The sequence below is a fragment of the Hyaena hyaena genome, unplaced genomic scaffold, assembly GCF_003009895.1.
Source record: "Hyaena hyaena isolate Hyena2069 unplaced genomic scaffold, ASM300989v1 scaffold_31, whole genome shotgun sequence".
NCBI lineage: Eukaryota > Metazoa > Chordata > Mammalia > Carnivora > Hyaenidae > Hyaena > Hyaena hyaena.
Genome location: NW_024080664.1, coordinates 3,547,343 through 3,571,209, shown reverse-complemented (window position 1 = coordinate 3,571,209; position 23,867 = coordinate 3,547,343). Strand labels below are relative to the sequence as shown.

At 47.9% G+C, this 23,867-nt stretch overlaps 1 protein-coding gene across 1 annotated transcript; it reads left to right on the top strand.

The window, feature by feature from the left end:
- The first annotated feature begins 591 nt into the window (after positions 1–591).
- Positions 592–12,925, top strand: COPS8 (COP9 signalosome subunit 8). The gene is made up of 8 exons (XM_039228601.1): positions 592–754; positions 1,750–1,820; positions 2,902–2,950; positions 4,140–4,272; positions 8,068–8,175; positions 10,011–10,073; positions 11,199–11,246; positions 11,942–12,925. Exons 1-8 carry the CDS (start codon positions 677–679, stop codon positions 12,019–12,021), a joined length of 630 nt encoding a protein of 209 aa, XP_039084532.1. The 5' UTR covers positions 592–676; the 3' UTR covers positions 12,022–12,925.
- Positions 12,926–23,867: the final 10,942 nt, after the last annotated feature.

The following is a 23,867-nucleotide window of genomic DNA, read 5'->3' as shown; positions in this document are numbered from 1 at the left end:
CAGCCGAGCCTAGAGCAGGGCACCGGGCAAGCCTCCTCCGTGGGGGTCTCGGGAAGGGCCGCGGGACGTGAAGGTCAAGGAGGAATGCGCGGGGGGCGTCCGCTGGCGCGGGGCGCTGGAGGGCACCCGAGGGCGCCCGGACGACCCGGGGCCGCAGCCCCAAGCCCGTGAGCGGTCCAGCCACGTGGCTCCTGGGCAGAAGCCGACACCTGACCGCTCTCGGCGCACACGGGTCTGGGGGTGCAGGAGGGGCGAGAGCCCGGCAGCCGGGCACCCCCGGGACCCGGAGGGGCCGCGGGACCAGCGCTCCCGCTGGGAACCTCCGGGCGCTGACGGCGCCTCGAAGGACGCATGCGCGTCAGGCCGCGCCGCGGAGACGCCGAGAGCCTGCGCACACCCCTCCCTTCCCGCTCTGGCCGCGCGCTCAGGGAGCGGCTTCCCGCGAGGCCCGGCCGGTCCTCCAGAGCACCGAGAGCGCCGGCCAGAGCGGCGGCGAGCCTGCCCGGCCGCAGCAGCGGCTTCCGGCGACGCGCCGGAACCGACGGCGCACCTGCGCCTGGGCGCTCGGCGGCGACGGCGGCGACGGCGGCTTTCTACGTCATCGCGGGCGCGACGGCCCGAGGGACGGTCTGGGGTCGGCTTTCGGGAAGGTGCCGCGGCGGGGCCGGCCGGGAAGATGCCAGTGGCGGTGATGGCGGAAAGTGCTTTTAGTTTCAAAAAGTTGCTGGATCAGTGCGAGAACCAGGAGCTCGAGGTAGCCGTTGGCGTCGCGCTGGGAGGAACCGCGGGGTCTTCGGCGGCCCCGGGGCGGCGCCGGTCTCCGGGGTAGCGGGGCCCGCGGGGCTGGCGGCGGGCGTGGGAGCCGCGCGTGGGGAGCTCGGGGCGCCGGGGCGTGTTGTCCGTCGGCACTAGTGAGCCCGTAAACCCTGTGCCCCTTCGCTCCTGGCGCTCCGCACTGTTTCTGGCGTTCGGTAGACGAGGCAGCTCTCCTCCCCGTGTGGCGGGAGGCGAGGGCGTGTGGGTTCTGTTAGAGACCCTCGTCCGCGCTACACACAGACCCAAGAAGAAGTAACGTCTTATTAACTCAGAGTCCTTCGTCTCCTAGTGTTGTCACCGGGGTGTACCGTTCTGTCTCCAGTTAGACTCTTGGAAGTTCTGTCCTGCAGCTGCTGAAGTTAATTGAGGGTTTTGTTTTTTTTTTTTCCTTAGGGACTGGAAAAGCATGTATAACTGTAGAATTAAAAGTTAATTAACCAAAGGAGACAACAGCCCGAAGCAGCGACTCACTAACAGACACTGAATAGATGTTTGCTGAGTGCATTAAATTTGGAGGGAGAGAGAAATGTCTTTGTGACACTCAGCTGTGATTTTGTTGTTGTTTATCACTCATTACTTGGCCATACGGCGTGTTTGATACAATGGGTCGAATCCTAGTGCTTCAGGAACCCGTTGGAAACGTTTGTTTCTTTTACGAGTCACACCATTTAGGAATCGGAGAACTGGGAAACGGATCCCCTTTCGATATCCTCGTGCATGTAAAGACACAGAGGCTCAGAAGGAGATAAATCACAGCTGACGGCAGATCTAAACTTAACACCGTGGTTCTTAGTGTTCGGTACCTTCTCTCAAGCTCTATGTCTATAGTACTAAGTATTATAAAATGGCTTATTTTTTAGATTACCATTAATAAAATAGGGTTTTTTTTAAAGTGTAAGTATAAATAAGGTTTTCCATTTTTTGGCCTTATAGGCTCCTGGAGGAATTGCTACGCCTCCAGTGTACGGTCAACTGTTGGCTTTGTATCTGCTCCATAATGACATGTAAGTACCTTCTACCTGAAGCGGAGAGCAGCTGCGTCCCCAGGATTTACAGAAATTATTCTTGCACTGAAGAAGCAGCATTGAAACAGGACACAAGGAGCTGTATCTTTTATTGTAGTACTTAACACGCTTATTTCATATAAGGAATCATGATTCAAACTACGACTAGGCCAAGTTGTTTTAAAATATACTTGTTTTACAAATACATATAATCTCTAAAAAAATCCTAATTCATTATGAGAAAACCACAGTGTCTGTAAATTTCTTTAATTGTTGACTTTTTTTTCTTTAATAAAACTTTCTTAAGATCTCTGTTTACTTCATTTCACGTGTCCTCAGCAGGCCAAGAGAAATTGAAAGGGAAGGTTGAGAAAGCCAAGAGGTGTCCTTTTTTAGTTATTCCTAATTCACGTTCATTGAAGAAAAGTCAGAAACCGTGAGGGTACAGGAGCCCTTCTAGTTCTACGAGTCATCGATGATTTCTACTGAATGTTGTTTTAAAGTCTATTAAAGCTTGTTCATTTCTTTTAGAAAACTCACCTGAGATTTCTAGTACACATATATTGTATGAACTATCAGTTTCATTTTTGTAATCCTGTCATCGTATGTTGGTCGTGGTCCAGGCTCCCACACTCTTAAAAGCTACCTTGAAGTTTGGGTGGCTCTGCACCCACTGGTCAGGAGGGCTCACGGTGAGCACCGTGTACCATGTATGAAGTCAGGAAATTCCAGAGCCTTGAAAGTACAGAGATTTGTTTATTTTCGTATATGTATATGTTATCTACTCAAGCGCTCATATGTTTAGTGTATATTTCCTTAATTTAAGACCAAGATCGTTCATAAAAAAATTCAGTAAAAATGGCAAAATGTTACTTTGGTAAAAACGTTTTATGTCATTATATCTGGAAAGCTGCTTTTACTTGCCCTGGACAAATTTATGTAAAATTAAGTTTCTCTCTATCTGAGACAGAGTATTTTAGAAAATATTTCTGTGTGTTTGCAGTGAGATCTAGAATATTGAACATTTATTGAGATAATTTGTGTTAATTGTTTATTCTTTCTTGGGGGGACTGCAAATTAGGAATAATGCAAGATATCTTTGGAAGAGGATACCGCCTGCTATTAAATCGGTAAGTATTCTTCAGTATTCGGTACTGTGTGAATGCGGTAACATTCATTTAAATAGCAGCCTTTTAAAATTTTTAGTTTCTGTTTTCTTTCTTGTGTGGTTCACAGAAATAGTTTCTAAACTGGTATTAAAGTTTAGGAACAGATCTACAGATTCCTCTAATCAAATTTTAATTTCCCTTGGATGGTATAGGAATCTGTACTCAGCTTCTGATCACATTTATTGAGACACTTCTTAGAAGTGTCACTTTGCCTGGCAACAACTGAGACATTTTAGATAAAAGTTTGGCTTGGATTTTGTTTCACTTTTTTAACTGATTTATGCAGTTTTCCTGTAATGGTATTTACTTTGAAATTGGTGTTGTTTACAAGAATATTCCAAAAGTGATTTTCACAGCATTGAAGTCTTTTGCTAATTATCAGTTTAGAGATCTTAGTTTCAATGGGAAATTAGATGAAGTCGCCTCTTAAAATTTTGTTTCTTCCAAAGTGGAATGAAATACATTTTTAATTTCATGGGATTCACTGTTTCCAGCACAAATGTGAATTGAGTTTTTTAAACAGTCACAGAATATGACCAAGAATTCATCTGAATTCTTTCATTCATTTTTGATATTCAGCAGCAGTTCATTTTAGTATTTTTACCCTCTTTTTCTTCTCCAGACGTTCTGTTGAGTAAGATTGGAATGTTTGTCCAGCTTCATTGACTTAAAATAAAGAACTATAAATGAAACTGATAGTTTTAGTGATGTTAATGGGAATTTGGCCCTGAGAGAGGCTACAGTGTATGACTTCTTAGATGGACAGTCTTTATTATTAGCAATTTTGTTGTTACTTATATCCAAAAACTATATATATATGTTTTACATGTACGCACACGAGTATTTTTTATTATATGTCTTACGTATGTGTATCTATGAAATAACCAATACGTCTTTGAAAACAGTGTTTGAGAAAATTCCCAGACTTAATTCTGAAATACTTTTAGATGATATCATGCTTTAATTTTCTATCATAATAAAAATTTATATAAACCACACATAAATTTTACATTACCATCCACAGCATTTAAAATCCTTTTTGACAGTGGTTGGGATACTTCTTAAAAGAAATGTCAAATTATGTTTTAAGATACAGTTGCTGGTTAATCTGCAGAGTGAATATTCTCAAAGGCAGTAATATTTATTGCAGGCGAATTCTGAACTTGGGGGGATTTGGTCAGTAGGACAGAGAATCTGGCAGAGAGATTTCCCTGGGATCTATACGACCATCAGCGCACACCAGTGGTCCGAGACGGTCCAGCCGATCATGGAAGCACTTAGAGGTAGTGTTTCTTTGTGGTTAAAAATTAAATTAGGCCTGTTTTCTAAGTGCTGTGATGTTGAAGTCAGTCATTGTTTAAAAAATGGATATTATTTTTTTAAAAAATAGATATTTTCTGCTAGGTGAATGGGGCAGCTTTCAAAATTCTTCTGTAGGAATTTGCGGTAACCGTGTGTCTTCATTTGGTCTTGCTGGAGATTATATCAGCAGCCAAGGGATTCACTCACTGTCTCTTTAATTTAATTCTAGATTGAAATTGCTCTTGTTAGTAGAAGGAATTTTGCTACTAAAATGTTGGAATACCCTCAGAAGCCCAAGCTGTGGGGTGGTTAAGATGTTAAACCCCCTGTATTTGAAAGCAGCGACACTATGCTTTGGAGTCTGTTGACCTCAGCCTTTGATGGGGGTTGTCTTCAGCTTCTGGGTTTGTGACTCAGATGCTCCGATGGTCTGTAGTTGCTTTGAAGGATTATGAGCCGGTGTGACATGGCGCTGATCCCACAGTGAAATCCGGGCCCTGCCTCTCCTCTCTCTGATCTCCCACCCCTGACGTTTGCTCCCAGTCTTCCTGGTTCACGCTTTTGTAAATTCATACAGCGGTCTCTCTTGATGTGGTTCAGTTCTTATTTCTCATTGTTACCTTGTTCTATAGTTAGTACCTGCCTCAACCGCCTGCCTTCCAGCCCTGGCGCAGTCAGTGAGCAGGGATGCTTGGGTAACTAACTGCTCGTCCCTCCGGCAAGGGTGTCACCTTCCCAGGGGAGCAGGGGGTGGTTGCTTCTGAGATGTACCTGATTTCTTGTAGTGGCGAAGCTGTATCAGCATAAAACAGCACAAGGTCAGAGACAACACAGGAGGTGCTCCCTTTAGATATGAAGGACGTGAGCGGGAGCGCAGGGCGGCCGGCCAGTGGGAGGGAGGCGTGTGGCCCCAGGTGGCTCAGGGACCACAGGGACAGGTTTGGACGCTCCCCCAGGAAACTGCCTCAGCCTCTTCGTGTAAGTCCACAGGTGGACTTTCTCATAGCCTCTGGTAGGATCTAGGGCTTCAGGGGAGGGCCCAGGCCACGCCCCGTGTTCCCACCGTCTGTGGCGGGTTCTTGGCGGGACCAGGGCTCAGCTCTCCTGACTCACTCCGCAGACGGTCCCAGGTCCCCGTCGGCCTGCGGTGGGGGGAGCCCTGCTTCTTCCTGGTGCCGCCCCAGCCCCGCGGCCCAGCAGGCCCCTGGAAGGCTGTGTAGCAGGACGTGGGGGGTCGGACTTGGAGCCATAGTTCGGAGTTCAGGCCTCGGTGCTGACACTTGAGTGATCCCTCAGTGCCTCATGTTTCTCATTTGTAAAGTGGGATCATAAACCCTACTTGCCTTGGGGGGCTGTAAGTGAATCAACCCGTATAAGCACCTGCGTTATGCTTAATGAGTACGCACAAGCACCCTTGTGTTCACCCACACTATTTGTGGACACACCCAAAGAATTCTACAGACCCCACATCCACAAATGCGCTGGGTTTGCCTTCACAAAATGCGGCCTGGTGAAGGAAGTCTCCTCACAGATGTGAATTACTGCTAAATCTAATACTTCGCATTTTAATGTATTACAGACTTGCTGTGTTCTGGATTGTTCTAAGAACGGTCACATTTTCCAGTCTCTTCTTTTTCTGTTCTGAGTTAGTCACAGTCTTAGAAAATTGAAAATGAGGGGTACCTGGGTGGCTCGGTCGGTTAGGCGTCTGACTTTGGCTCAGGTCATGATCTCGTGGTTCCTGGGTTCGAGCCCCGCGTCGGGCTCTGTGCTGACAGCTCAGAGTCTGGAGCCTGCTTCAGATTCTGTATCTCCCACTCTCTCTGATCCTCCCCTGCTCATGCTGTCTCTCTCAGAAATAAATAAAACATTAAAAAAAAATTAAAACTGAAAATGCTTTATTTAGCTGAAGACAGGCTCGTGAAGAAACTATCCTAGATTTTAACAGCAGCCAGCAGGGGCTCGCGTGGACAGTAGCCGTTCTTACACGGGGCCTGACGAGCAGGAGCGAGGGACCCCCACGCCTGGAGCTGTGGGAAAGGGGCCGCCCCCGCGAACAGTGGCCCTGCCAGAGCAAGGCAGGGAGGGCGCGGAGGAAATCCGGTCACCAGACCTCTGACCCCTTCCCCTGTGGGGGCGTCAGGCTCAGTGAGAGGTGGAGGAACGCAATGGAATGCCCGTGATTTTTAAGAAATATGAGAGAACAAAGCAAAAGGCCAAGGCCCGGGGGACAGCAGCAGCGAGCGTGTGTTCGGGACACGCTTTGGGGGGCAGATCCGCACATAAAGACAGCCCTCCTCCTGGAACGAAGTTAGGGCATAATCGAGGGGATGGGAGCGCGGACGGGTGGTGTGAACAGTGCTGTGAATTTAGAGAAGAGCGGAGATGGCAGTGAACTTGAGTGCTGCAGGAAGAGTTTGTAAACAGACCTGTGGGGCGTAGGGAGCGGACACCACCCGACAGTATGAACCCAGAGCCCAAGACGCGACAGAAGGTGTGAGGCTTGTGTGGGAGCCAGGGGTGGGGGGGGAGGGCGAAGTAGAAGCAAGGGCTGTCTGAGGAGCGGGGTGCAGTTGTCAGGCAGCGTCCCAGGGACGGGGAGCCTGTCGCTCCGTGGGGAGTAAGTGCCTGCCCCGTGGGGAGTGGAACATCCAGAGTGTGTGTAAGCCCGCTGCCCGCCAGGTGGGGGAGCTCTTGCCTCACCCGGGGAGCACACCTACCCTTCACGCTCAGGCGTCTCATCCCTGAGACAGGTGGTGTGGGCCTTGAAGCCTGGGGCGTTCCCACCCAGCTCTCTAGGGGGGTTTTGTTGCTGGAATTTTTAGAACCCCCCCACCCCCCCAGTTAGGCTCAGTCATTCAGGACTGGACCCTAGGATCTGAACCCAAATTAAGAGTTTAAAGCAGACTTAAAGTTAGGAAGTGTCAAAGAATAAAAATTCAGCTGAGTGAATTTGAAGACCTAATTGGCTTACTACACGGACCCTGTGAATCAGGCGGCACTCCACCCAGCAAGTGGAGGGGACCCGAGGGCTGGTAGGAGGGGCCGCGGGGCAGGGAAGCTGTTAGCAAAAGAAGAGGGAGCACTGTTTCCATCAGGCCACCTTCCCGTAAGGGCAGAGCAGGGAGTCTTCTCTTCTGTGGGGGGTGGAGAGGGTCCCTGGGACAGATGAACTCTTCCACACCCAGTTTAAGAGTTAAGATTGTATGTCTGGTGGAGGTTGAAGCTGTGTCAGCTCTTACGTCCCGGATTGTTGACTTGGCACTTGGGGCCTGCGGTTTCCTTTGGAACCGGAGCACGGTAGGGACAAGGTTTGTCTGCAGCGCCTGCGTGTGGTCCTGTATCAGACGCCCTCCTGAGAAGGTACCACTGCTGACTGAAGTAGAGAATTTCTGCTCCATTCATTCCAGTCTGAGTTCCTAAGTTTCTGAGTGGGGTTAAAAAAGAGGTTAAAAAAATTCTGTATCAAGTACTTAAACGTATTTAAGTGAAGTTTTCTTGGAGTTTGGATCATATATTTATTAGCTTTTTCCTTTGTAATTTTCATTGTCCTCTGAGATTCGCTGTCTAAGAGGCAGCACGAGAAGGTGATCTGTTTATTCCGTAGGACCTGGGCCCGTCTGACACGCCAGGCTCGGGTGTCTATGAGCACAGACATGTGTGAGTTGGTCTAGTCTTGGGTATAAGATGGGACAAGGACAGTGACGTAACTCAATTACTACAAAACGCCAGCCCTCTTGGTTCACTGTGTGCCGCCCTGCCCCCGCTCCCTGCAGATGCCACCCGGAGAAGGGCCTTCGCCCTGGTCTCTCAAGCCTACACCTCCATCATTGCCGACGACTTTGCAGCCTTCGTGGGGCTCCCGGTGGAGGAGGCCGTGAAAGGTACTCGGGCCTTGCTTGTTTCTTTCGGCAAAAGACAGTGTGTAAATCACTGCGGCGGCGGGTGTGCTTTTGAAATTGAGGCGGCGTTTGCTCTCTGGAAAGGGGATCTGGAGGCTCCCCGGCCCCACGGCCGCAGCAGGGGTGCGGGCAGGAAGCATGGAGTCCAGCCCCCAGGAGCCTGCGGCAGCGGAGCGTGAGGGTCCAAGGACGCGGGGAAGTTGAGTGGTCTCCACTGCGACCGCTGTCACCGCCTGACGGGTTAGAGACGCAGCTTTTCAGTCTGTGGAGCTTCTTGGATCTCTGGGTGTGGATAAGAGGTTTCGTATTCCTATTTACCTTTAATGCACTCTTTGCCCAAGGTAATTAGTGAGACCTGAGAACACGAGCTTCGCAAAGGAGAACTTTGCCGTTGTTACCGAGTTAACACTTGGCCTGTCTGTGAGGGGCACCCTCCTTACCTGTGACCATTCTGGCGCTTATTGGGGGCTTTTTTGATGTTCCTTGGCCACATTTTATCCTGGTTCCCAAGGCCCAATCCCTGACTGTTTTCTACTTTTAGTTCTAAGAATTTTGATCAAAACCTGAGTTAACGGTGGGCCTGTGAACCGGGGGTGTGGTGGGGTGTGTCCTCCCAGGCCGACGCCAGGAGGGGAAGCTGGGAGCCAAGAGCACTGAGTGGGGGTTGCGGGTGGGGGAGCTGGTGGGGGACCCAGGTACTAAAGCTGCTGTCGGAGGGTGTGGAGGAAGGGACCTGGCACAGCCCCACAGCCGCGCAGATCACATCAGGCCTTCCGAGCGCTAGGGAACTTCCACGAGATGCAAGGAAGTAGAGTTGCTTAAGTAGGCGAGTAGCATTGTGTCAGTAATCCTGAGTTTAACTCTAACCTCTTTAAATGATTGCTTTTCCCCTGAAAATCAACATGTTGGTATCATGTATTTTTTTCCTAAACTAATTTTAATTGCCCTCCTGACACACATTTAGAAACCCCTCCTGCCCCCCTCGGTAGGTTGCTGTAGAATGTTGTGCACACCCCACAGCGTTGCTTTCCCATGGTTGAGAGTTCTGATTCTCTGACCCAGACAGGAACTCCGTGGAGCCCACAGCTTGTCCCTGAACTCCCAGAGCCTGCCACAACTTGAGACGTGTAGAAGGCAGGTTGATGAAAGCGCTTGGGGTCGATCATGCTGTTAGTTACTCACAAACATGTGTTTTGACTTCTGGAAATTGATCTATAGTTTATTACATAATAAAGGACATTCATACCCCGGAGTCCGGATCTTAACGGTGCCTTCCCCCCAGCCCCCTGCTAACCGTCGGGCCTGGGGGGCGTCATTGGGATCCAGGCTTCACTTTGCACGTCAGTTAAGCGTGGTCCTGCGTCCCACTGTGTCGGGTGATGCGAAGACTCCTGGAACGGCCCCCGCGGAGCAGCGCCCCAGCCAGCGCCGCGTGTGTGGACTGTCGTTTTGTCGTCATTGCCCCCGCCGCGCTGGTTGTGGGCGGACCTGCCTCTCCTCCTTGGTCTGCTCTTGGTCACGCTGACTGGGCGCACACCGTAACGCTCGCTTTACAGAAGACGGGCCATCTGTAGGGGTCATGTCAGTCTGATAGAGTAACATGAGGTTGGATACAGGTTTTAGAAATACTGCATGAGCAAGCTCACCTGAGAATGCCGTCTGTACTGCACTTCTCTAGAAATGCGCATTATGGGGCAAACTGCACTGGTCAGACCTTCTGTACGAGTAACGTCATGGTCAGATGGTGGATCTTAAATGTGAAAATTGAGGGGTTTCCTGGTTGGTTGTTTACCTGTGTGTCCAATGCATGTTTTTAGGTATATTAGAACAAGGATGGCAAGCCGACTCCGCCACAAGAATGGTTATGCCCAAAAAGCCAGGTAGGCGGGGCTTCTCGTCGTGGGTGCGGCTCGTGCCCTAGGCACTGGATTCGAGTGACGTGGTAGAGAGTTCTGCACTGGCAAGTGAAAGTGACGGAGTTCAGTGCAGATACGGAATGGCAGGCGCTTATGGAGAAGGCCCTGCAAGATCACCTAGTTTTCCCTGAATTTTTGAAAGCATATTTCTTGTATAAAAGACTATTTTATATGGACTTTTTATAATCCTTATACAACTTAATTTGCACTAGTATTAATCTCCCATTCTTTTATTTACGGGGCCATTTCTTTCTTTTCTTTTAAATTTTTTTAAATTTCTGTTTATTTTTGAGCGAGAAGGCGCAAGTGCGGGAGGGGCAGAGAGGGAGACATAGAATCCAAAGCAGCTCCAGGCTCTGAGCTGTCAGCACAGAGCCTGGCATGGGGCTCGAACTCATGGACTGCAAGGTTATGACCTGAGCCGAAGTTGAACACTTAATTGACTGAGCCACCCAGGCACCCCTTTATGGGGCTACTTCTGTCTGTGTTTATCCTTAGTACCTAAATTGTTGCCTTTTAAAACAATTTTTTACTCAGATATTCCCCTTTCGTCCTTGTACTGTGGACCTAGAAACTCTACTCCGATAAAGGACTCTGAGTGGCTGTAATGCTCACAGCAGCGAGCTCTCTGGCGTTCTAAGGCTTACACGATTTGAGCAGCCTCGCCGTCCCCATCTGAATTCACAGCCTGGCTGTTGTCTTCTGAAGTGAGCCGTGCTCAGTCCTGCCTGGAGGTCTCTCTCCCACTTAGCAGGACTGGCCTTCCCTGCCAGGTCTCCCGAGCTGGGCTTCATGCCCACATCCCCACACCTTCCCCCTCACCCAGAGCCCCTCCCCCTGCTCTGAAGTCCTGCTGTTTAGATGTTGTGGACCTGACAGCAAAGAATTACTCCAATTTCAGTGGGCTTTCCCCCGTGAAGGTACAGGAAGTGGTGAGACATGGTCCCAGCGAGTCTAGTTGCCGGAGAAACTACTGTAATAAAATAGAGCGTATTAAGTGGCCATAGTGCCATTGCATGCATTAAAAGTGATGTGTTTCACGTGAAAGTTCTTTACGACGCCTCGTATGAATTCGGTTGTTAACTCTAGTTGCAGGGGCCCTGGACGTTTCCTTCAACCGGTTTATTCCCCTATCAGGTATGTATTTTGTATGCTCATTTAAAACGTGTCGCATCACTCCTTGTTTCTTTTCTGTCGTGTGTGTCTGGTTTTGGGTTTTTTTTTTTTTTTTTTTTAGTTCTAACCTTGTACACAAAGCAACTAAACTCTGCACTTGCTATGTCTAGTAATACACTTGGTTACAAGACGGCGGGTGGGTTCTCCTGTGGCGTGCGTGGAGGCCGTGGCACCGTCTGGTGCAGCCACAGCGCCTCCCTGGCGTCGTGCGGGAAGCCTGGCTAAGCCCCTCCCCGGCCTGGCAGGCGCTGACCTTAAAGCTGGAACTGACTCCTTGGTGGCGGTTCCTTGCGGGCTTGTCTGTTGGCTGACAGCCGGGTGTTCGGGAGCAGTGCCTGGCACACGGGGGCCCTCGCCAACTGCTCCCCCGATTCCGTGCCGCCCGGTGGGTGTCTTTCCAAGAAGAGCTGTGCTCTTTTCCGTGAGGCCTGCGCATCCACGCGGGAAGGTCCGCGAAGTCACTCATGCCTTTGCTCCAGGTCCTGGTTTAGAACTACTGCTTAGGGTTGGGACTTCCTGGCTTATTTTTCAGAAACGTCCGAAATCAGTAAGAAAGTTTCCTTATTGTTAAATTACAGGCGTTGGAGGCTGCAGGCGGTGGGGTCGAGGCATTGTTCCTCAGGTGTGTGACTGCCTCTCTCTCTCTCTCTGCGCAGAGCCTGCCCCCGTCCCACCCATCCCCAACGAGCAGCAGTTGGCCAGACTGACCGACTACGTGGCTTTCCTCGAAAACTGAGGTGTCATTCTGAGTTCAAGACCCACCTTCCGAATCCTGTATACTGACACGTAGAGAAATTTAAAATTTTTATTTTCAGTTTATTGGCTGGATTAGTGCCTCGGCATTCCTTCGGAGTATGTGATAAAATACATGTATAAAGTATATATTATATATTTTGTCCTTAAACATTATGCTGAATGGTTGAAACGATTCTCATTTTGTAACATTTCACAATTTGGATGGAGCCCGTCAGTATTACGCAGTTTATGTTCCCTAGTGACTCCTGAAACGCAGCTGCCCGGCTCCCCATGGACGGGGCTGTCACTGTCCCTGCACTGCCCACAGCCCAGCCCGTCTGCACCGAGGACTGTTACGGTGACTCACGTGGGATTTGAGGCGTGCCGCCCCCAGGGCAGTGACTGAGCTGCTGGGGCTTCCGATCCCCCCTCGTCAGAGAACCTGCCCCCCTTCTCCTCACCTCCCGAGAGCCACTCGCCCCGAATGCGGAAGCGAAGCTGAGGAAGACCGGCCGTTTCCTCCGTAGACCCGAGCGTGAGCCTCCTGGGGGTGTGGGCACACCCATGCTGGCGCTGGAGGGACTATCTGCGACCGTCAGGAGGACTGTGCGCTGGAATATTCCTTTCTCAAGAAGGGAGACCGAGGGTGGGATGCGTTATATCAGCAAAGAAGTTACTACGATAAGTGATCTGCCTTGTACCGCTAACGGCCCTGCAGCCGCCGGTTGCTTATACTTGTCCTTTGCTTTGAGTTTTGCCTTTTGGAGAAATACTGACTCTTTCAGTTTTTGTGTGATGGCCTCTGAATATTTGGAGGCGTTTATTGTATCTGCAGGCTAACACACCCCTCCCCCGCACTTCATTTGTTCAATAAATATTTAATTGAATTCAGCTGTGTCATCTGAGATAGTTTCTAGAAATTTCACCGTCCTGGTCTTTCTGTGGATACATTCTAGTTTGTTGTTGTCTCTCGAGATAGGAATTTCCTAATTAAATACAAATGACCCATATAATGGTGAGTACGTGATTCAGTTTTTCACTCGCTTTAAATCCGTTTTTCAGTTATTGCTAACGTTTATGGAAATACTTTTTAAATTAACATTTTATTTAACTCAGATGTGTAAGTCACATTAAAACCGCCTTGTCTTACAGCTGAGGAAATGGAAGTTCAAGAAGCAAGAGGGTCAGTAGCTGGAAGGTGAGGACGCCAGGTTTTGAGCTTGCAGGTGTTAAGTGCATGTGGTCTCCGTGGGCCTTATTCTGAATAGACCGGGGTCCGCCCGAGTGATCGGTGACCGGGACCCGCCGAGTAAACGGTGTACGGGCAGTGCTGTGCAGCTCGGGAAGCGCGGACGGCCGAGGGAAGGTCTCCTGCACTGAAACACCGTCCTCTCCAGAGTGAACCCTCAGAAAGCAGAAGGGCTTTGTACTGTTGCCTTGAGGGTGACACAGGGTAAGTGGACACGTGTGCATACGTGCATACTTACATCTCGAAAAAAACCATCAGAGGATAAACCAAAAACTAGTAAAAATGGTTCCCTGAAGGGGAAGAGGAGGTCTGTGGACTTATGTGGGGAAACAGTAATTACTTCAAGTGACTCAGTCACAGAGTTTTGAGTCTGCGTCACTGAACCCTACACTGCAGCCACACAGCCCTCACTACTGAGTCTGGTCTCAGAGCTTTCAAAACACCATCTTGATGTCATCACCATTGTTAAACGTATATTTTAGGTCAAAACATTTAGAAATTAGGTGATCTTGTTAGAACCTGGTAATCTTAAATTTCAGCAAGAAATCTTAAATTATTTGTCTTTCTAAACAAAAAATACTTCCTGGTTCTGTCCAACTAAAAAGGCCTGGTATGACCACAGCCCCGCCCAGCGAGCACCAGTAATGCCGGGACTGTGGTCTCTGAACTCCATTTTCAACTAAGTAGAAGCGGCACTTATTTTCAAAGTAGCTACTAGTCTGGGGCAACAACTGTACAGGCTGGTCCCCAGGACAGGATGTCCCAGATTCAGGTATGTTTTCGGAGTCTATTGGAGCTTTTTCAGAAGTTAGTAGAAGCCAGCTTGAAGCAGCTCCCACCGGTCGAACGTGAGACAAGTTGGGCCCGAAAAATTTGCATCTGTGTTTATATTTTTAATCCCAAGTTCATAATTCTAGTACTAAGATGACCTCATCCTTGTACAGTAAAGTCAGGATATGTGATTGATTCCTTCTCTCCGTATTTATCAATCTTCAGAACAATGAATTGATGTGCTAGTGATACCCAAAGTAACAAAATTGAACCAGCAAAGTAATCAAACACATGATGATGGAAAATTCTTTACAGCAGGATTCCATCTAGGAAGTACAAGATAGAATTCGAAAACCAATACTTTCCGTACTTTTCCTAAAGGGCCTAGGAAAGATGCATCGGTGGCTGCTGAGACCACAGGGCTGAGAACATGAGACGGAGCATCAAACAAGGCCAGCGTGCGCCTCGGCCCATCCCCGTGCTCTGGCTACTGCCGAGACCACCGGCAGGTGCGGGCGCCTCGCTTTCCAGCCGCTGAGCGTGCCCACCCGTCGCCCTGTGCCCCACCCGGCCAGTGCTGCAGCCGTGGCCCACACAGACCTGGGTGGGGGGAGTGAGCCTCCGCAGCAGCCCTGCAGCAGATGGGCTCGAGTGGACCCAGTGAGTACACTGCCCTCCATGTCTTGGGACGACGGCTCCAGGGTACCGTCTCCGCCTGGCTCCCGAAAAAGACCCCGGCGAGGCCCCACCGTGACCAGTCTGCGGTGGCGTCGGCTGCTAGCTCCCCCTCCCTCGTTTCTCTCTTCCCAGGTCCCCGCTCCGTGTCCTGGGTCGACATGTAACTGGAAGGAACCTGAAGCCAGCTGTTGTGAACATCGCCGACGGGCGCCAGTGAGCTTGCCGGGACACCGTGACGGCACCAGCCACGGAGTGTTCTGTTGGAACAGACCCCTCCCTGAACCAACGGGAATCTAGTCACGGTTACCCCTTTCCATGAAATGTGGGTATTAGATGAACAACTTAAACACCCCACCAAGAAGCAATCAGCCAGATATAGAATGTAGGGGTTTTAACAGGACAAAAAAGTGAGTTTCCTTAAGAAATAAATGACGTGAATGGGGAGGGTGTAGGGACAGCAGCGAGGATGGAGGACTTGCCCCGCACTGGCGTCCTCGGGCACGGATGCCACTTGTGCTCAGAACTCTGGACAGGAGGCTGCGTGTGAAGAAATCTGCCCCAGGGCCTCAGAGCTGCTGAAGATGTGAGGCCGGAGGGGTGCAGGGAGCCACCAACGGCCACTCGCAGCCGCCTTCGGGCACGTTTGCTGGTCGGGGCAGGGGCCCGTGCCAGGGGGCCTCCGAGCTGGGGGCTTGGGCGTTGGAGAGGGCTCTCTCTCAATTTCCCTTTCACGTGACCTAAGTATTCACAGGTGCCAGGGAGTAGGATAGGCCCCTCTTTGGGGACCGTTATTCTTTCCACTACGGGGATCAGTCCAGTAGGCAACAGGAATACATAATTCTAAATCCATAGTCTAGATCTAAAATGACATGTACTCATAAGTTGACAACTGAGAGTCACTAGCCCTACCAGACATTCAAACATAATCTAGGGGCACCTGGGGGGCTCAGTTGGTTAAGCATCCGACTCTTGATTTCGTCTCAGTTCATGATCTCATGGTTGGTGGGATTGGGCCCCACATCGGGCCCTGGGCTCACAGCTCGGAGCCTGCTTGGGATTCTCTCTCCCTCTCTCTCTATGCCCTTCTCCTGTTCACATGCACATGCTCACTCTCTCATAATAAACTTTAAAAATATTAAACAAAACCATCTAAAGACTCTTATTAAAGTCTTTAATTCATGCAACAGTGGAGCATGAATAGCATGGAGACCAGCAGAATAGACGAGAAATAGACCCGAGTAAATATACTGTAGAGAAATAAATGTACAGAAATGTACTGTATGGTAAAGATGGCATCTCAGATCATCGATATAAAGGTGGACTTTTAAAAAATACTTTATTTATGAGAGAGGGGTACAGAGGATCTAAAGCAGACTCTGCAGTGACAGAACCTGATGTGTGGCTCAAACTCACGAACTGTGAAATCGTGACCTGAGCTAAAGTCAGGCACTTATCGACAGCCACCAAGGGACCCAAGGTGGACTTCTTAGTAAATGGCTCTGGGAAAATGGCTTTGCCATTTGGAAAAATAAATCCATTAGAATAAAATCCAGGTAGATCAGGGATCTTAAGGTAAAAGAATGAAACCGTGCCAGTGCTAGAGGCAAAACGGGTGAGTTCCTGGGTAATTTGGGCGAAGGAAAAGGCTTCTGTGTCTCAAAATTCTGATTTGTTAAAGAGAAGAGTGATCAATTCGGCTACTTAGAAATGTTGCAAATTATAAAGACATCTGAACAGAAACAGAAACCAGATAATACAGAGAACAAATGGGCGGGAGGGTGCCAGAAGGGAGGGGTGTCGGGATGGGGGACATGCGGATCGGCTGAAAGGGATGAAGGGATAGAAACTTGCAGTTATAAATAAGTCCTGCAGATGAAGAGTGTGGCGCGGGGAAGAGTCGATTATATGGTGACAACGTGGGGGGACAGATGGATCCACGCTCAACACGGTGCACACTGGGTAAGGTACAGAACTGACTGGCTGTGCCCCTGATGCTAATATAACCTTGCGTGTCAACTGTACCTCAACTAAAAATTTTTAAAAAGACACCCGACAACTGACAAAATATTTACAACAGAAAGGGCTGGTGATACTCCTGTATAAAAGAATTCTCGGGGCGCCTGGGTGGCTTAGTCGGTTAAGCGTCCGACTTTCGCTTAGGTCATGATCTCGCGGTTCGTGGGTTCGAGCCCCGCGTCGGGCTCTGTGCTAACTGCCAGCACAGAGCCTGGAGCCTGTTTCAGAGTCTGTGTCTCCCCCTCTCTCTAACCCTCCCCTGCTCACGCTGTCTCTCTCTCTCTCCTGGAAATAAATAAAAATATTAAAAAAAATAATAAAAAAAATAAAAGAATTCTCAAAACTTGAGGGGATTAAAAACCAAACGCAACAGAAAAAAAATGATAAAAGGCATGAACAGACAATTCATAAAAACTTACAAAGATTTTTACACTTTTTTTTTTTTTACAAAGTGGCTTTTAAACATGAAAAAAATGTTCAACTTGATTTATGATAAGAGAAATGGAAAGGCAAAATAACACTGCGAACCATCCGATCCTCAAACCCCGAGAAAGTAACAGTGTGTTCTGTTGCCAGACTCAGGACATCGATGCTCTTAACGCTTTGCTGGTGGGAGTGCAAGTTGGAAGGAGCCCTACAGAGGGACTGGGTAGTAGCTAAGAACTACATATGCATATGCAGATTCAACCCCACAACAACAAAAGTATGTGTATACAAGGTTATTTATTGCATTATGTCCGACTGGCAAATACTGGGAATAACCCAAATGCCTCTACACAAGGTGATGGTTGAGTAACGACGGCACATTCAAGTAAGGAACTACCGTGCGTCTATAATAAAGAGTGATACAGAGCGATCTCCAGGGTACATTATTGAGGGAAGAAAAGCAAAAGTGCCTACAAATGCCTAGAGTCTGCTATTTTTTGTGGACGAGAAAAGAAAATATAGATTTGCTCATCAGTGGGAAAAAAGTACAGAAAAAAAATAATAGGGTACAGGAGGGAACGAAGTGGAGAAGACAGAATTGGGAGGCTGGGGGAGACCATTTACCTTTTGTGCAGTTCTGACTTCTTGGATTATGTTAATGTTTCACGTACTCAAAGAAGAAATATTGATCGGGGGAAGGGGGAATGAACCAAATTTATTTAGTTTAAATAAATTATATAACTGCCCTGAAGGTAAGGGATGTGAACTGAAGTAAGTTTCGAACCATCTCTTTTAGACTGTACGTCCCAAGGTTAAAGACAAAAATAACTTTAAACATACACTGAACTCCAGTTACTGGGTTTCTTTTTTGCAAAAAAGAAAGGTTGGCAATTCTGAAACTATTCCGTGTGTTCCAGGATCGAACAAATGGGTAAACGTACTGTACAAAATGTTTCACTGTCCGGAAGGAATCACCATTCCAGGCATACCTCATTTTATTTGCACTTCACAGGTGTTGCGTTTTTTGTTTTTTGCTTTTTACACATTGAAGGTTTGTGGCTGATGAAAGAAATGTCCCAGATCAAAGGAGACTAAGGCACAGCAACTCAAATCCGGGCTGTAATTAATAGAGGTAGATTATAAAGCACGACTGGGAACTGATGAAATCTCAATAAACTGTGTAGATGACGTCAGAGTTTGGCCAACTGCAGCCTGTTGGCCAAGACCAGGCTGCTGCCCGGTTTTGTAAATAGAGTTTTATTGGAACATAGCCACGCCCATGTATTTATGTATTGTCTGTAGCCGCTTTCACACTGCAAAGCAAAATTGAGTAGTTGTGACAGAGATCGTTCTGAAAAGACTAAAATATTTCCTGTCTGGCCCTTGACAGAAAACGTTCCAACCCTTCTATTAGATAATTCTGTTTCAACAGTAATTTCCTTGATTCAGTTGATGTTACTGTGGTTATGGAGGAGAAGATCCTTGTTTTCAGAAAATAAGCTTACTTAGAAAATAAAATATAGGCACTATTTATTTAGACACATATATAAGTACTTGTCGGTAATAAATATTAGAGCTACTTTTCAGAAGGTGATTTCATCAACGAGAGCACCAATTCTCAAAGTTGTTTTATTTCCCTACTGTTACTATAGGCAATACATTCATTACAAGGTTTTTCAAGTTTTCTTTGTCTTTTGTGAAATTAATATGCCTGCAGAGGACAGGCCAGTTATTATTTTAACTGTCCTTCATTTGGGTTTTGTCTGATACTTCTTCATTATTAGATTCAGGATATACATGTTTGACATGAACACCGTAGAAGTGATGTGGTCTCTTCAGTGTTTTGTACCCGGCACATGACAGCAGACATCCCTGCTTCCTTTTAATGGGGAATGCTTCCAGAAGCAATGACTTGGGCTGGGTGTGCTCCTTGCTGCCGGGGTGGCCTTTCTCTGTGCTGTCTCAGTGCATGAAACTAGGAGATATATCTGTGTGCGCAATGAGCTATCTGTGTGGACTGGTGATTCTTGAACAGTCTTCTGAAGATCCTGATTCTCCCTGTCTCTGGGAATTACGGAATGCCTCCAGACGTATGGACTGTTATTGCCCAGTATGTTAACCCTCATTCATTGAAGTGTTCAAAAAGGAAGAAAGATACAGACTGAATGTAGACTTGAAGTTACAAGTGCATGTTAGGGGTACCTGGGGGCTCAGTCGGTTGAGCATCCGACTTCAGCTCAGGTCATGATCTTACGGTTCGTGAGTTTGAGCCCCACATCGGGCTCTGTGCTGTCAGTGCACAGCCGGCTTCACATCCTCTGACCCCTCTCTCTCTGCCCCTTACTCACTCATTCTCTCTCTCTCTCTCTCTCTGTCTCTCAAAAATAAAAAATTTTAAAAAGTGCATGTTAAAATCCAGGGTGAACATCTGTTTCTGCCAATATACTTACATGTCTTGAAAAAATCCTCTGAATCCAGACCAACTAAAATGCTATTTAGAGTATTAAAATCATTTTGTAGTATATTGATGAGCAGGCAGAACAAGGGACATCGCCTAAGGCCAGAAACAACTAGTCTTCTGCTGGGGCATCTCCAACCTCCACGACTTAGAAGCTGAATTATTTTGCACTGCTGATGGGAAGGAAGCAAGAGACAGAACCTAATGTCAGGTCAGGTGAGGAAGATCAGGAAGCACACATAAAGCAGGACACCTTATAGCTAACACCCTCAAAGATAGACTCGAGAAGAATCCTACCACAGGAGGAGCTGCTGTGTAAGGGTGTACGTGCCCCAGCCTGTCTTCAGGGCACTCAGTACTTCCTCCCAGAAGCTGGGCAGAAGGGAAAGCAAGTATCTGTGGGAATGAATTGAGCTTAAAGCCTGAATGAATTGCCACAGTTAAGGTTCCAAGAAAGATGCATTCACAATCAAAAGCGAAAACACACCAAAGATACGCCATTATGAACAAGAATCGGCATAAACTAAAAATTAAGGGACTAAACCCTCAAAGGCATTAGGTATCATAACATTTTAAATGGTTTATATGCTAACCTGTGTTCAATACATTAGGATATGATCACTTTATTAAACAATTTAAATTTACTAAATGTTATTATAGACATATATTTAAGGGAATCAAGGTGTTGAAAGGGTGAAGGATGAACGAGAGATGCAGAAACAATACCAGGCATATATGAAAAGAACTAGAATCTCTCAAAAAGGAAAACACAATGATTAAAACTACAATCTCAACAGATGGCCTATAGCTTGCTAATGTCAGGTGGGAAGATTTGTGGGCACAGCGCTAAGTCATTGCTCGATGAAAACGGTAAATTTGATATCAGGTCCAGGCAGGCCCGAGGGGTACAGGGAGATTAAACGGGTGACCCAGACTTCTGTAGCTCCTGCCTCTGTCGCACCCACACCTCCCCCTCAACTCGTGCCTGTAGTTTCATGCGAGGTTTCCTTTGGCCAGCGATGGAGGAGGCAAAAACCCAAGTCTGGGTCACAAATGGGCCACCTTGCTGTGTTGATGTGCGCCCCAACTTCACAACTGTCACATTTCAGACCACTTAGTGGTGCTCATGCAAGGTGACAGGGAGGGGAGATTCTCCCAGCAGGCAGGTTTTTGAGAAGTGCACTTGGCCAGGCACTTTGACGGAAGAAGGAGCCGATGGTAGAGACTTTATGACAGTGGCAAATGGGTACGCTGGTTAGTCTGGGGCCTGAAAGGAACAAAATTGGAAAACTGGAGATGAAGAAGTCTAGAAGATACACGGCTGGATTTAAGGGGGTGGACACATAGTGAATACATCTCTGGGATTCACATTAATGCCCACCAGAGAGCGCCCAATAGAGAGGACAATCCCTATTCCCAATGGGACAAGATACTTTTGGATGTCAGCCAGGCTTTCTTCAGTCACCCCAGTGCTGGCATGAGGGGCCCGTCAGTGAAGTGGCCTTCGTGGCAGGGATGAAGGTTATTCACAGGCCAAGCAGCATGGGTTCTCTGTCACCAACATCGCCCCCACTGTTTGCTACCTGGCATCAGCAGAGTGTGATATCGAAGCATCAATAATGGTACCATTTCTGAAAGAAACCAAATAACCAATTGGTGGCAAGTTGATTGCTGTGGCCCTTTCTACCCTGGAGAGGCCAGGGTTGCATCCTTACTAGAAGTGACATCTACTTCAGGTATGGGTTTGCCTTCCATACGTGTGTCTTCTCCAGCACCACTTCAAAGAACATATAAAATATCTATTGACCATGAATCCTATAGAATATTGTCTAGTCTAAGGGACTCATTCAATGACAGAGGAGAAGGTGTGACAAACAGGTACGTGATCCATTGATGTTAAGTTATTTCATTGATTCTAAATCCTTTCCCCCAAAGGATCCAGCCTAATAGGATGGTGGAATGTCCTGTCCAAGGCTCAGTGGACGTGCTGGCTTCATGACAACTACTTGGTAACTAGGATGTTCCTTCCAAGATGTGGAGTATTCACTGAAACGAACCACAGCTAATATGAGACTGTGTCCCCAAGAGCTGAGTTCAGGGGCCTGAGAACAAACTGTTGTTGGGTGTCCTCACCGCAACTTCACGAGACCTACGTATGGAATGTTTGCTTTTCACCTAAGGTTATAAAGAACATTACTTGTTCTCTAGCATTAAACTCTGAGGAACAATCTACAACTGATAAATGGCCAGACGTTTTACAGCCCCATAAAATCAAAGTTGCCATCCCTGGGAGAGCCCCATGAAGTCATCCAGGCTTGTGAGAGATATTGCCCAGCAAGGCAGTAACAGTTAACTTGTCATTGCTTGGGTAAGTAATCTTTAACATGTCCTGGGAGGAATGTTTGTGATGGGTGGGGGGAGGGGGGGGAGGAGGGCAGGGGGACATCAAAATGAGAAGAAAAGGGAGCCGGGGTTGATGAACATCTTCAAATACTGGACTGTCATGTGGATTGCTTACAAAGGCAAAATCAATCAGGTGGTTGGAAAAGGCTATATTTGACTCAGCACAAAGAAGAGCTTTCTAACTGTCTAGACCAGCACCGTCCAATAGAGGTAGAAGTTGAGTCACATACATAACTAAATTTTCCAGTAGCTGCAATAAGAAAGTGAAAAGGGAAAACAGATGAAATTAATTTTAACAACATATCTTATTTAGCCCAATCCAAAGTATTATCAGCTCAACATGTCATCAATATCAAAAATACCAATGAGCTGTTTTGCATTCCTCCAAGCTGTCTTGAAATCCCATGCGGATTTTGCCCTTACGGCACAGCTCGGTTTGGACTAGCCTTCCCAGTGTTCCCTGTGCCTTGTGCATACTGACAGCAGGGGTCGGGGCTGTCTCAGAGACGGGGAGCACCCTATCAGTCACATATGGAAACCAGGCTAAATAAGCCCCATCAGGGACACGTGGCGAAACGTCCATGCACCAATTATGTTAGGGACGGAGCCTCCCCTCCCCCTCGCCTCATCTCCATCTAACAGCGTCCAGACCCTCTGCTCCCATCCACCCAGATTACGGCCTTATGGGCTGATACACCTTCTAGGAGAGATTAGCAGTTTTCCTGGAGTCGCCCAGCTTTCTATGTGTCTGGGGATTTTAAAAAAAAAACAACCTTCATTTAAACCCTGCATTGAGAGGCAGGGGAACGAAGGCACCTAGGGACCCCTGGCTGGAGTAGCTCATGAGGCGGAGAGTCGGTAGCTCCTTGCTCTGCCTGCCTCTCCTCCCACCCGAGAACCACGGATAACAGGGCAGCGTGAGGACGATGAAGTTTGCCTTTTTGGTGGAGTTAGTAACCCTGGTTATTACTAACCTGATCCTTTCTGTTTGTTTTTTTACTGTTAAGCAAAGATGACATTCCTCTGATTTTGTTGCATCTCTAAGTAAAGGAAGTGCTCAGACCTTCAGATCGTAGTGGAAAAGACAGTGCGTGGGGCGCCTGAGTGGCTCAGTCGGTTAAGCATCTGACTCTTGTTTTCAGCTCAGGTCATGATCTCATGGTTTGTGAGTTAGAGCCTCCCGTCAGGCTCTGTACTGGCAGTGCGGAGTCTGCTTTGGATTCTCTTTCTCTCTCCCTCTCTCTCTCTCTCTTTCTTCCTCAATCTCTCTCAAAATAAATAAACTTTAAAAAAAAGAAACTTCTGGGGCACCTGGGTGGCTCAGTCAGTTAACCATCCAACTCCAGTTCAGGCCATGATCTCATAGCTCGTGGGTTTGATCCCCGCGTCGGGCTCTGTGCTGACAGCTCAGAGCCTGGAACTGCTTCGGATTCTGTGTCTCCCTCTCTCTCTCCCCCTCCCCCACTTGTGCTCTCTCTCTCTTTCTCTCTCTCTCTCAGAAATAAATAAGCAAACATTAAAAAAAAGAGAAAAGCAGTGCAGTTTTATACAAATATCAGAATACAACCAGTATGGAAATTCCTTGATTTGAATGATTGACGACGTGTCGCTCTTCGGACATATTTTCAGGAAACACGTAAACTTTAACCATCACGCTGGGTGCACCCACCTGACCAGAGTGCGCGTCCCGGATGTGAATCATGACTTTTCTCCTGGGTGGAGATGTAGGAAAGGGCTTCGTTCTGAATAAAAGAGGAACCAGGCCATTTTCCACTTGTGAATCACATGATGGGGAGAATCGCCAAACACCAGTTTTGATTTAGTAATGTTCTCCTAATTGTACGCC

Coding starts and splice junctions, on each gene's coding strand:
- COPS8 (XM_039228601.1), top strand. CDS start 677: ATGCCAGTGGCGGTGATGGCGGAAAGTGCTTTTAGTTTCAAAAAGTTG. Junction 755..1,749: donor GCGAGAACCAGGAGCTCGAG/GTAGCCGTTGGC, acceptor TTGGCCTTATAG/GCTCCTGGAGGAATTGCTAC. Junction 4,273..8,067: donor GATCATGGAAGCACTTAGAG/GTAGTGTTTCTT, acceptor CGCTCCCTGCAG/ATGCCACCCGGAGAAGGGCC.